Source organism: Daldinia caldariorum (genome assembly GCF_022478825.1).
Source record: "Daldinia caldariorum strain CBS 122874 unplaced genomic scaffold F4812scaffold_2, whole genome shotgun sequence".
NCBI classification, from domain to species: domain Eukaryota; kingdom Fungi; phylum Ascomycota; class Sordariomycetes; order Xylariales; family Hypoxylaceae; genus Daldinia; species Daldinia caldariorum.
In genome coordinates this window covers 992,475-1,005,888 of record NW_025953038.1, presented here as the reverse complement: position 1 = coordinate 1,005,888, position 13,414 = coordinate 992,475, and the positions used below count along the sequence as shown (strand labels likewise).

General features: G+C 45.1%; 5 protein-coding genes across 5 annotated transcripts; 1 reads left to right on the top strand and 4 right to left on the bottom strand.

The window, feature by feature from the left end:
- Positions 1-1,166: 1,166 nt before the first annotated feature.
- On the bottom strand, positions 1,167-2,649 carry F4812DRAFT_467440 (uncharacterized protein). Its single transcript, XM_047938657.1, has 2 exons — positions 2,216-2,649; positions 1,167-2,152 (listed from the first exon to the last, which is right to left on the bottom strand). Exons 1-2 carry the CDS (start codon positions 2,469-2,471, stop codon positions 1,524-1,526), a joined length of 885 nt encoding a protein of 294 aa, XP_047793612.1. The 5' UTR covers positions 2,472-2,649; the 3' UTR covers positions 1,167-1,523.
- Positions 2,650-3,052: 403 nt separating this feature from the next.
- Positions 3,053-4,853, bottom strand: F4812DRAFT_413446 (mediator complex, subunit Med18). The gene is made up of 2 exons (XM_047932790.1): positions 4,170-4,853; positions 3,053-4,109 (listed from the first exon to the last, which is right to left on the bottom strand). Exons 1-2 carry the CDS (start codon positions 4,595-4,597, stop codon positions 3,752-3,754), a joined length of 786 nt encoding a protein of 261 aa, XP_047793611.1. The 5' UTR covers positions 4,598-4,853; the 3' UTR covers positions 3,053-3,751.
- Positions 4,854-5,014: 161 nt separating this feature from the next.
- F4812DRAFT_172672 (MFS general substrate transporter) lies at positions 5,015-7,847 on the bottom strand. The gene is made up of 5 exons (XM_047929964.1): positions 7,756-7,847; positions 7,585-7,680; positions 7,001-7,530; positions 6,638-6,925; positions 5,015-6,583 (listed from the first exon to the last, which is right to left on the bottom strand). Exons 3-5 carry the CDS (start codon positions 7,225-7,227, stop codon positions 5,317-5,319), a joined length of 1,782 nt encoding a protein of 593 aa, XP_047793610.1. The 5' UTR covers positions 7,228-7,530; positions 7,585-7,680; positions 7,756-7,847; the 3' UTR covers positions 5,015-5,316.
- A 2,542-nt stretch (positions 7,848-10,389) lies between these two features.
- Positions 10,390-11,165, top strand: F4812DRAFT_172568 (mitochondrial ribosomal protein 10). Its single transcript, XM_047929963.1, has 2 exons — positions 10,390-10,603; positions 10,702-11,165. Exons 1-2 carry the CDS (start codon positions 10,492-10,494, stop codon positions 10,869-10,871), a joined length of 282 nt encoding a protein of 93 aa, XP_047793609.1. The 5' UTR covers positions 10,390-10,491; the 3' UTR covers positions 10,872-11,165.
- A 340-nt stretch (positions 11,166-11,505) lies between these two features.
- F4812DRAFT_455406 (uncharacterized protein) lies at positions 11,506-12,200 on the bottom strand (the record flags this gene model as incomplete). The annotated part of the gene is made up of 3 exons (XM_047936817.1): positions 11,506-11,676; positions 11,737-11,951; positions 12,074-12,200. 3 exons carry the CDS (start codon positions 12,198-12,200, stop codon positions 11,506-11,508), a joined length of 513 nt encoding a protein of 170 aa, XP_047793608.1.
- Positions 12,201-13,414: the final 1,214 nt, after the last annotated feature.

The window sequence follows — 13,414 nt, the reverse complement described above, 5'->3', positions numbered from 1 at the left end:
TTATTGAATAATAATCTCTTGGAGAATAGAGGCTCATGGGGAATGATTAGTTTAATATACTTCAACTACTGCATTCTGAGATTAGGTCAGATATGAGATAGAAAATAATAACACTCTTGTTATGAAATGTTTTCTTTTATGTAGTTAAACTTCCTTGTAACAACATGTAAAAGAATTTCCTCAGGCAATATCACGTAGAGTAAAGGCAAATATACAGAAGCTTTCTGGTTACTATCTACATTATGTGTTCTGTATCCAAACCTCGTAACTATTCACCCATATAGTTTAAATACCATTCGCAAAATATGTACATAGGTCAAAGGGCTTCACTCTTGCACCAAAGGGGAATGCCTATAAAGGTACCTAGGTAGGTTTTCAGACTGAAGGTATCCCAGGGAAACTTACTCACCCCTGAAGCCTTGACTCTACAAATATTAGGTAGCGATGATAGATATCTTGACTCTCATCGGAACTTTGACGAAGCGGGATCAAAAAGCCTGGAACCAGCTTGGTTGTTCCTCGAGGAACTCCCACCACCTATTCTACTTAAGACAGCTCTACTAAAGAGAGCCTCCGAATATACATCAGATGCTACACGTGTCCATTATTCTCGCCTCTTAGATGTAAGAAACCTCAACCGAATGATGCCACATCTCATTAATCATTAGTGAAAGGTACTTGTGATAAGTCTTGCTGCCGAAAAACGATCAGCCTCTAGCATCTAAAGACCCATAGACATATAAAGACTTTCTCATAAGTCTAATTTCGATTCTAATTTAGGAAAGTTACCTCAGGTTTAACAGTAAATAAAAACACTTAGTACATTCACATCAGGTATTATAGTGTCACTCTCTGGGATACCCTCGGGGATGCCCTCAGGGACCGATATTCCCATTTCCAATGTTTCTGTGATACTTGTGGGGAAATGCTTGAAAGACTGCTAGGTACCTACTAAGGAAGAAAAAAGGGGGAGAATGGGCTCCTTGATCTACGTGTACAATTAATAAATTTAGTGTTATCCCGCCGAAACATCATTACAAAGGCTTTTATTTAATGGACGACCAAGACTTAGCATGTTTATGTGCTATCAGAAGATATAGCGTAAAGGCAAACGCATTTCTTTGTTTTTTAGTGAACCCCAATGGGTCACATCAAAGAACTAATTACATTATCATGCGCATCTTCAGATGCTTAAGTGAAAAGCGAAAATCATCGCGAAGCATGGTGCGAACCAGTGATCCTATAGAATCCTGTAGATGAGAATTGAAGAAACGCATTACGGCCATAATGTCAGTCGGTCTGACGTGTTCTCTCCTGCTCCATAACCCCTTTCTTTTGGACTTTCGCCACCAACAAATCAATCCGCATGAACTCAACGCCAGATTCCTAATTTTTGTGTTTTCTTGGGGATTTCCATGCCTTAAACAACCATGAGATTTGCTTTAGTCGTAACTTCGTGATGTGGAAGGGACTCATCAACAGCAATGAAAACCCTCGTCCCTGTCACAGCTTCTCCGTAACGCCTATACATTATTCGGGTAGAATGCGTCGTCATCTTCCTGAGAGAAGCTCTTCGCCTGCTCATCAAGAATTCTCTGGCGAGCATGTCTGTCAGGGTGCGGCTGGGGCTTCTGGGAAGCCATGGTATAAGCAGGATTGCCTATCTGCGCCTTACCCGTCTGCAACTGACCCATCTGCTGTTGGCCCATCTGCGCCTGTCCTATCTGTTGTTGCTCCACTTGATGTTGCTGGCCCTGGTACGGGTACTGGCGGTTTCGAGACTGCATGGGAAGGTAGTATTTGTTGAATGTCGGACTACTAACCACGTTCTGGCGCGGATCGGTGATTATCTGGCGATTGCTGGGGACCATTCCGGGAGGGGGAGGAATGTCAATACCTTGTCCTCTGCCTCCTCCGCGGGGGCGGGTAGGCGTCTGGGAGTTGAAACCAATTTGCCCATGTGAAGGCGGCAAGACAACTCGAGGGGCGATGGGGCTTGTAGTACTATCAGAGGCCGCATGGGTATGGTGAAAAGGGGCGGCGCGATCGCCGTAAGGCATCTGACGCCAATGGTTGTTGTGGTTTCCATGAATCGGGAAGTGTGAGAGCTGGGAACCCTGGGAACCCTGAGGCACGAAGTCGGGAGGCAGAGCTAAATAATTCTTATTAGTTTTATTCGACAGAATCGATCGTAAAATAGCTGAAATGTGATTACCATGCTGTCCGAATTTCAAGTTGGGAAGTCCCATCGGAGGGCCAGGAGGCTGATGTGCCGATACATATCCTGTAGGCTGGTTGATAGGTCCTGCGCTTTGAGACGCTCCGGCTTGGTGATTTGAGTAGCTATTGGGTTTAAAGGTACCTCCTATGAAGGGTTGAGCAGAACCAGAAAGTACAGTTTGCTTCTTCCCATCATCAGTGGTATTAGGGTTGGTATTGGGATTTATGTTAGGGTGATCGTGATAAGACATCTTGCCCTGTGCTTCGATGGCGATATTATAAAGCTGCTATGGCAAGATAAATCGGAAGAATCGACAAAAACGAATGAACTAAACGACTTAGGGATAGGAATGAGTGTAGATACTGAGAAGGAAACACTAATACTATCAGTGCAAGCCGGCAACAAGAAGGTTTGCTGTCGGCGACAAGTGTGGAAGAAGTTTGTTGAGAGAGAAAAGGAACTGCATGCAGCTCTCTGCAAGAATTTAATTTAATTCTTTTTTTTTAGATGCCTAGATTGGGTGGTAAGTTAAAGTGTTGGAAGGAACGCTGACTGGCAACCTGGAAGGAAATACAAAAGGAAAGAACGTTGCTATGATAAGGTAAAATGCTGTCCCATCGTTCTTGCCTCAAGTTAGGTAGGCACAAGGCCGGGTGCTGCTGCTAGGTGGTAGTCACCTTAGGTATATACGGCAGTGACGTCTAGGGAGGTAGGCACGAAGTACCAAAGGTATGTACAAGGTATGTACCTCCTAACCTGAAGTCTTGAGAATGAAATTGATTCCTACCTACCTTACGGTACAATACATAACTTTTGTCTCTATCTACTCACGCCTAAGTTAAGTATCGTACAGTAAATCGGGAGGCATTTGCAAGATATATGATGCAATGTATCACTTTTGTCGACGTAACAGCCCTCAGAATATAAGCAGGACAACGGCATTGTTTCGATATAAAACTTTTAATCCTAGTAGCTGTCACATCTTGAAGATGTTCACAAAGTCACGCCTTCTTTGTCCAGTGTGGTTTATGTCAAAGTCTCCTAGTCTGTCCTGTCCTTGACCATGTCATCCATTGCAAATAACTAAGCCCTTTATCACAGGTTACTAGGGTATTCTGTATATCCATGTAAAGAAACCCAGGATAAGCTGACCTAGATAGGATCGGATATCTAATCCACGAAGCAGATATCCACAAAGCTTTATTCGACTGTGTTTGTTCATCGTAGGATAATACATATAGGTGTACTAACATGGGTAGACGCCAAGCAAATAGATCAAATAGGAGCTGTATTACTATTAAGGTCTCATATTTGCTTGAGAGTCGTATTGTCGCCTGCAGCCTTTGGCTACTACCTATCTGTGAAGAGGTACTACTACACGGTAGAAGTCTATTAGCACTGCGGCCAGTGTCTTTTGCCCTGAGTTTTTTTCCCCAGAGGATATGGGAGTTTCAGACATCGTTGGCGTTTTCGTGTTCTTATAGAGCGAGGTTGATGTCTGCCCTATGGCCATCAATCGCTGTTGTATCCTCATTTAAAGGTCGGAGGAGGTGGCTCGATTCGAGTGTCGAAGACTCTTCTATCAACAGCCTTGAAATCGAATATCTTCTCCAGCTCCGCTTTCACGGCTAAGAGCTCCCCATTCGCTTTCTTCACCTTCTCCGGCTGGCTGTCCTCCATGACGTTCAATTTCACGTTCAATACCCATTTCTGTGCTGGATCTACCGGTCGAAGGTCGGCCCAGGGAGGGAGAGCGGCACGTGGACGTCCTTCCGGCTTGTTTCCCAATTCCTCATCTGATAATGGGAGGCGATAGTATCTACTGAAAACGAACTCGACGTTCTCCCTGACAAAGGAGTAGCTCTCCTGTATCATCTCATTCTTGTATCTACCAATTCATCAGTGCTAGTCTCATCGCCTATTTGGCTAATGTTTAAGTAGAACATACTGGATGCCATTGTCGGTGAGGGCCGTAGGTAGGTTACCCTGGTCCGGGATCTCAATTTTCTTTCTTTGTGTTACGGGCGTGTCTCGAAGCGGGTCTGGCAGATCCGTCCACCGCAAAGTGCCGGGAAGAGAATTAAAATCTGTATTTGTTTCTTTCCCGAAGTCCCTATCTGGTAAAACTTCGTAGGCCAGCTGAATAACATATGAACACCGGCTTAACTGGATGCTCAGATCTTTCCAGAGCTGTATAAAGCGCGATTGCTGGAAAGCACGCGTGACTTTGAGGGGCCTCGGTTGTGGCTGACCATGAAAGAATAGAATGCGATGGACGGCGTGACGAGCCTTCATCCACGTTAAGCCTTGCAAGACCGCACAAGCCATTGCGAAATCCGAATCCTTGACGGATGCGGTAAGGAAAAGTTCCTTCATGCTGCCTGGCGCTGGTACTATCCTTCGCGACTGGATTTCTCAAAAATGAATTCGAAGGCTGGGGGAACGCGCGCGTAATGAGTTTACTTCTAAAAACGAGTATACTTCTAAGAGTTAGAAGTGGAATATAATCCCGCCAGTAAAAAGAGGACACCGCCAAATAAAACTAGTAAATTTTGGAATGGACATATGTGGTTTGTGTAAATACCTTAGGTACCTAGGTAGCTTTTGGAGTGACGTTGAAGTTGAAGTTCAATTTGAAGCTTAGAGCTGGTGACGGCCCCGCAGACACCTGTAAAAGGGCTGGCATAAAGACACGGTTAGGAGGTACCTGCGTAGGTACATTCCACTACCTACCTGAATTTCTTAAGGTTAGGTACTTATGAACCCCACTCATAACCGGTGTTACACAAGACGTTGAGCCTCTAAGCCACTTATTATTGGTCAACGATCAGCCGTCTGGTTCTGTATAATAGGTATCTAAGTATCTAGGTGATGAACTTTTCATTGAACATTAATCAGTTGAAATTAAGCGTGATTCGGTGAATCAAGCAGGTATCCCATATCTATATCGCCTCGTCATCTTACACGTCGAACTTCATCCGCTCATACTCAATACACCACGGCCCATACCGTTGCCCAAATTCTCTCACCAAACCATGTTTCATACCCCATTTTTACTACTAGCAAAGCGAATGCCTCGGGAATCACATATACATTTAAATTACACGACCCTTGACCTGCTTGAAGTCACTGACTTTGATGTCTCGCCAGACAGCAACGGATACAAGACCCAGCACAGTGACCGCCGTAGCAGCCACGAACATCCATCTTAAGCCATCACCGTAGGCTAGGATAATGGCATCCCTGGTCGGTGATCCTACGGGGTACGAGAGCTGAACCGGAAGCTGGCTGTAGATAGCCGTAAGGTTTGCTTGAGATTCTGCAGGCAAATACTTGGCTAATGCCGTAGGGAAAACGCCCGTCCAGATGGCTGCGGAAACGGTACCTCCAATAGCACCACCGACGCTACTAAACATACCCTCCATAGCAAGGACGACGGCGACGTGTTGATGGGCCGCCGCGGCCATAACAGCCATTTGCTCACCGATGACGCAGGCACCACCAGCGAAGGCGTAGAGGATTTCACACATGATAATCCAGCCAAGGTGAGTGCCAGGTTGTCGGAAGTGAATGAGCAGGCCAATGCTGAGGATCGTGACTGGTACACCAAAGTATAGAGTGATCCACTTGAAGCGACCGGTCCAGCGGATCAAGAAACCTACGACGAAGGAAAAGAAGCAAGACCCAAGACTGTAGATATTGCCGATGTAACCAGTCTGGGTCACGTCGAGGTTGAGGACAACCTGGAGGAAGGAACTGAAATAGGCGGTCCAGATATAATATTCGACGAACAGAACAGCAGAGAGGATACAAGCTCCGAGAACGGTTCGGTCTTTGAGGAGTTCCCAGGGCATGAATTTGACCGGTGCAAAGAATCTCTCCCAAACCACAGATCCGATGAGAAGTAACCCACCGAAGATAATCAAGCAAATGACCAAGGGGTCCTTCCAGCCATAGTACTGGTAGGAGTAAATGTTGAAAGGAAGTAAGAAGAGCGCAAAGCCACCGGTGACAAGGATAAGGCAGATGACATCAAACTGCCAGAAATAGTATTTGATCGATTCCCATGTCGTGCGACCGCTTGGAGTGTTAACAATAAGCCCTTCCTTCTTTGCCTTCTGGTAGTTCCAGGTAAACAAGAAGAACAGAGGAAGGCACATGATAGGGGTAATGATGGAGAAAATGCCGAATCCCCATCTCCAGCCAATGCCAGATACAGATAGGATACTATCAGTCATGGGAGCGGAGATCCAAACGGTAATAATATAAGGAGACGAGATGAAGGCCAACATCAGGGCTCGGTTTTTCAGGTGCGAAGTATCGGCGATGAAAACAGAGAGGGAGTAACTAACTCCATTGTATCTGGAAGAGTTAGTACAAGTATTCTTAACGACGTGATTAAGGTATGTGACTTACCCAACCCAGTAGAAGACCTGCGCAGCCGCATAAGTCTCGACGTTGTTGCATGCTGCCATCATGACGAGACCAACGGTCATTAAAAGGACCACGATCAAGAAACCCTGAGGTCGACCCCAAATATCCAAAATTTTCGCCAAAGTCAGCTTTGAAACACCGCCGATGATACCAGACATGACGCCTGTGGTGGCAGTTAACGAATGCAGAGCGAATGCGCTAGTAACGTATGGGTTCAAAAGAGTCCCCATGCCCTGTTGCATAGAATCGACAAAGTAGATAATCCAGATGCTATCGAGATTATTAGTTTACCCATGCGGCGCCATACGGCGTGGAAGAGGGCGAAACGGTAGAGTAGTGACTTACAAGACATAAGCTAAGATAAGGTGAGACATCGACCAGACCTTAGTCGTCGCCTCAATTTTCTGAACACCAGCCTGGGCATCGCTATCGATCGCGTCGATATCGTTGGAGGCTTCGCTACTCTGAGGTTGATTATCGACGACGCCACCTTCCTTGTCGTTAGGCGTGTGTGTTTTCTCCTCTACTGGCACCTCGGTAGGGTGGGCGAACCGAGCGAGCGGACCTCTCATCGTGACTGTTGAATTCGAGAGATCCTAACCAACCAAGTGGTGTTTCTGACTTGGTGCAAATACCGTGTAGCAACTCCCGCGGACTGGTATTGGTAACAAATACCAGCCGTTATTGTGGCGTGGGTGGGTGACCAGCAATTTAAATAATTGCAATGCACGCCAAGGGATGAGTTATTATCAAGGTACTCTTATATATATGCAAGGAGATATACATAGAGAGAGACAAATCTATTCTCGGCCGATAAGTGCAATAATTTCTGGCTTAATAGATGAAAAGGGGAGGTTTCCGGGTGGTTAGTCTACCTTTTTATTTATCAGATGGACCGTTTTTTGATCAAGTAGGTGCTCCTACCTTACCGGAGATTGATAAGTGGAAAGAGCCCTGGTTAACCTTGATCTCTGGGTCTGGCCGTGCCGCCATGAGAGGAACTAAGTAACTAAAAGAGTGGGATGCTGTACTAGTATCACGTTAGGTAAGAAGTAGAGTGGAGGGTGGCAGTTTTGGCAACGCCGGAAGTAGAGACTTACGTAGTACCTAGGTTAGGTACATATAATTATATGGACTTACCTATTTTGCAGTATGCGGTTCATGGTTCGAAAATACCTAATAATCTCATGTTTAGAAAAGGTATACTTTGCCTAACCTCTAGGTATCTAGGCTAAGGCACAAGCCGTGCCTTGAAAATCTGAAAATCGATAAATATAGATTACGTAAAATCGTCCCATGAATCATTCGTATTTATGCTCAAGCTGAGAAAGAAAGTCTTGACGAGGATAAGTTCCAATGTGACTTGTGGCTAGTCGTGAAAAAAAAATTCAGCTCCGAAGAGGGAAGGTTGATCGGGCATTCCAGGCGAACCAAAGACACGCTAGCATTCAAGGGACCCGGTTCAACCAAGCTCGATTGGGTGTGCTAGCCGATCCAAATGGTGCCAGTGCAGAAAAAGACGGGGACGCTAGCAGAAGTTATCTTATCAATCAGTTACCATCAGCCGAGGATCGAAAGCAAGGCATGAACCAACACGAGCTAACAAAGGCTAAGTAAGACAGACACACCGAAGAAAAAAAAAAAAAAAAAAAAAAAAAAAGAATCATATCCCTCGATCTTGTTAGGGGAATTACAAGAGCTCTATTAAAACATTACGTCGAGACCGCGTTGGGTGCATACGTACGAACATTTTTTGACGTTGAAAGATCTCCAGCTTTGAGCGACTTTCCTTACGACCGTAAGGCGGATAGAACTAGTGTTACTTGGGATTCCGCCTCCAGATGACATCAAGAAACCGAAAGTAGAAGTTGATAACAAAATGCCGTTCGGTGATCAACGTTTATTTTAAGTATAGAGCGTCTGTTATAGACGATATAACTGCATCAAAACTCGCAGCAGATAGTCCTATCAGACTGCTTAACTGACGGCAAGCTTCTCCAGCTTGACTTGGCACTGGTTCTTGGGATCTATTAAATGGAATATTGTAATGCCTCATTTGGTCCTATTCGATATCCCTTGAGCGACTTAGATGATGTGTACCTAAGTAGTAACGCTGTAACATGTACTTAACTACGTAAGCCTGCCTCCAAGCTGTCCAAGTTCCCGACAGCTCGTTACCGTTTATCCTTGGTGAAATCTAACAAGGGCCAACTCACTAATGAAATGAGACAAAAGAAAAAGGTGCCGATATCGCGGCCAGAACTCGGAGTAAATCGATTTCAATGTCGTGCAAGCATGGAAGCTATCAACGTTACCTCCCTGTCTCTGATGCGCGCTATCACGAAAACCCACCACTGAGGATTACGTGTACCGCTTCGTATGTATGTATGTTAATTAAATTGTCACATCTCATGCTCATGTGCAAGCAGCAAGTCTTATTAGTGTGGGAACGGGTATGCAATGCACGTGCAAATGTCCGATTCCCATTACGTCTCTACCAGCATATGTAGGTACCTAACCTAGGTAGTAGTGTGGACTAAAGTAAATTATTAGTATGCTTCATCTATACAACTATACATCTATTTACTATAAATGAGTATCTTGGGTTGTCGAGCGAGCTGAGGTTAGAACCATATTTGAGTAAGTGGTAGGTACCTCTTGAATAAGTTTAATGTTCGTTAAAGAGTTATGTACCTAGGTACCTAACCTAACGTACAGTGGTGAGTTACGTAAGCAATGGGTATTACTGGGAGGAGCTTATCTCAGTAAACTCAGACCATAATTCAGACAACGGGCTTCGCCCGTGGGCGCCTCCCAAACGTATGGTCCGTGTGTTTGTATCTGTGGGGCTTTTTGAATTTTTGTCTGAATTGTGGTCTGAGGCACGAATGTAGAAAAGTGGGCATGTTTAGCACATCCTCTATATAAAAATATCAATACTAAAATTACATTACGTCAAATATTCAATAACAACATCAGAAAATATTAATAATTTTAATATTTGGGGTTAGATAAATGGCTTCTAATCTTCCTTATATTTTTTTATATTTTAATACGATATTGCGTTATTGTGTTGTAAGCTTTAACGTAAGAAGGTTAAAATTGGCACAAACCTACTAAACACCAAATAACTACCCACCACAACCATCAACACAACTAACAACATAACAACGTGCAAAATCCATCAATCTTTTATCGCCTTTAGCTAATATAATATATTCTTATCATCCCTAGCCTTTTTCGCATACCCGTACGGCTTTGCGCTGTTGAGAAATAGGCTTCAACGTTGTTTAACGTGTTGTTGTATGCGTTGTTTATCGAAGCGCGACCGGCGCCGCGTTAAAATCAAAGAAGTAACTTGAGTATAAGGCTTATTAGCGGCTATTTTAGATAAATAATTACTTACTTTGATAAATACGTCAATCAATTCAATCAATTCAATCAAGTTGACTTAGAGTATGAAAATAAGAAAGGTGTGCCTAAAAACGCCACTTTTTACATTCGTGCCTCAGACCACAATCCAGTGTTTGATTTTTCCCTATTTTGAGCTATCTGATTGGTTGAAATTTGGTGTGGCTAGAAGGGTACAAAGAGAAGAACACTGGATCTGTGGTCTGAGCTCGCTGAGATAAGGAGGAGCCCACTCATTAGAGAATATTCCCAATACGTTCCACGTGACCAAACATTTTCTTGTTAGATCTAACTTTGGCTAATTTTTTTTCTCCTACGAATCATTTCGGACTTCGCGATTTTCGATTGACGGCAAGTCACCAAACGACCGGGCAAGGAAATACCGGATACCGGATCCGAACATTGCGGATCGATATCCTTCAAAAATGTCGGCGTCACAGAAACCAATCCGTCTCCCTCCGTTGAAAACTCTCCGAGTTCGCAACCCGAACGGTCAGAGGGAACGTCCATGCATGAGTATCATGTCATCCGTTCTAGGTATGCGCATATAGAGATTCCCCTACAAGATGGTAATGTCGCCATGCCTGATATTATTATCCTGCATGCGCAAAAACTAATTCGATTCGCGACAATAGCATGCTGGGCCTCCGCGGGATATAGCACCGTCGGATGTGCGCAGGTCGAGCAGGCCTTACGGAATTGCATGGATGGTCCACAACCGTCGAAGCCCAAGAGCAGCGAGGTCAACTACCACCTTGCGCGATTCAAGGACAGACTTACGTATCCGCAGAAGAAGAAGAGGTGATCGCTCTATAGCGGGGAGAAAGTGACGACTGCTAGCCGTGGTCAAAAAAGCGGCTATGTCTTCTTGGACCCTGGCACACAGTTCAAACAAAGATACGATAGAAAAAACCTTCTTCGCTCTTCTATACGATATCGTGGAAAATACAGAATATTAAACAACTCTCAGTGTTTAATCATAAGCCGGCGTTCCAGGTTGATTTGGAAAGGAAGGGAGAGGGGGCGCACCGAGCACGATGATTATTACCTACCTAGGTAGTTGATACTAGCAACTCACAATTAGGTTAGAGAGGCCACTCTAAAGAGAATTAGGTATGCATATACAAACCAAATGCGAGCCGAGTCCACGATTGAATATAACATCATCTATCGGTAGGCTACATCTCTGGAGGTCACTAAATATTAAACCAAGCGTACCTACATATATACAACCCTTATATACAATCAAGAAGAACGTTAGCCGGACGGAAGCCATCGGTACCTTCAGGCTTTGTTTACAATCCTTTTGGCTAGTCTGCGAATATAACCAACGCCGTTAGAAAGCCGAACAACTTTTCCCCTATCCCCTAGTTATACTATATATCCTTAAGCCAGATTTCCCGCACCCTCTGATCCACTCTGTCTCTCCGAGATGGGGTTTAGCATAGGCAGGGAAGATGCAAGCTCTGATAATTGCTGCAAGTTCTGCCCGCGGGCGTCTCGCTTCCCATCTGCAGGTAAACCTGCCAGTAGTCGCCGGTCAGCTTGCAGACCAGGAAGTTGAGCTGGCGGCCGTAGTTGCTACCCCTGCTCGTGATGATCGTGTCTCCCTACACACGATACAGTTAGTAACCGGTGTATATAACCTGACCTGAGCTACCTAAGCGTACCTCGAGCCCCCACGCGTCAGTGACGGTCGCCTCCGCGAACGTCAGCGTCTTGTACGAGGTCTTGTCGTTGCCGATGTTGAGGAACAGCGACGTGTTCACGCTCTGCATCCACCCTCCGATGTTGAAGTACTCGCTGCTGTGCTCCGGTCCCATCACCGGTATGGTAGCTGCTCGAACAAGACGCCGGCGGTTAGTTTTCCGCACAAAGACACATCCTGGGGTAAATGTAATAATATATAGGAGAGAAGAAAGGGGAGGAGGGGAGGGGAATCTTGGGAAGAAAAAAAAAGAACAGAAAGAGGAGGGACTTGAGAAAAAAAGGGGAACGCCAACGTACGGTCCTCCGGATACGCTTGCAGATAGTAGTGGAAGATAGGCGACTGCACGGCGCGGATCTGCTCCGGCTTCGCGAGCACCGCGGGGAGCGCCGCGGCTACGAGGAGAAGGAGGCTGCGGGCAAGCATTTTTGTCCTCTGAACTGGGTAGAGATTTCGGATCGGGTAATAGATAGCTAGACGTAGCTGGCTAAGGTAGCTTCAGCTGGTTATTAACAATGATAAAATTATTTTAACTAAGATGGAGCAAGCGGCAGGAGTACATATGAGGTAGGTATAATAAAACGGCGTAAAACCTGGGATGATGACGGCGAGTGATCTTCACAGCGACTTTATAGGTGGAATATATATATATACCTAGGTATATATCTATATATAAGGTACCTTCTATCTACATATCCACGTTCTACAACGCCACCTGTTAATATATACGGCTCAACTCTATTCCATCCCCCCAAGAATGGAACGCTGCATACCTATAAATAATCCAGAGCAGGGTAAGAAGGAGGAGAGAGCGCAGTATAGTAATTTTGGCTGAGAAGGGAGGAGGAATATTACAGAGCCAATCGGACGAATTAGGTAAAATGCGGAAGACTATGTCCGTTAATACTCAACCTTGTAGGACCGGCCAAGCAAAAGGCGCCGTAGGGCTAAGGCTAGTAAGTTCAAGACCAAGATAAATGGATAGATCACACGTTAGAACCTTGAAGACGCTACTTGGACGAGTATCTAGATCAAGAAAGCTCCGAATATGCATATAAATATAAACGCGGAAAGGCTTGGAAATCCTCGCATCATTCCACCTATATATAAAGTAGCTGGCTGTCAAACTCTTACTCCTTTAAACACTCTGGGCGGAACCCGCTAGTGCGTTTGCCATGCCCCGAGGGCATCATGGCCATCAACTACGTCATGTCGGATCTGCATTACACCTTGACTTTGAAGTTCTAGAGGTTTACTCCCGACAATGCTATAACGATCATCTTTCTCTTTCATATTTGCGAAGTGAAACGCGCGCAAAATAGCAGAACCGCCATCCATTCTTAACTAGCGCCGACCCGTGCAAGGTTATCAAAAGTGGCCAAAGTTCGAAATACCTGATTATCCTTCTTATGGCTCTCTCTATGGGCTAGTAGCCATGCTACCCAACCCGGTAAAAGCCCCTGAATGTCGTTGAATGCTTTCCCGTTTCGCAGGGTAATGATAGTCGGATGTGGTATAAAATATGATTCGGATTTGACTGAAAGTGGTTGCTCGTGAACCTCTCCTCCCCAAATGGCTTTCTAACGGAGGTTGTATCCATAATGATCGACAATTTTTTGTAGCACAAAACCGTGCGAACG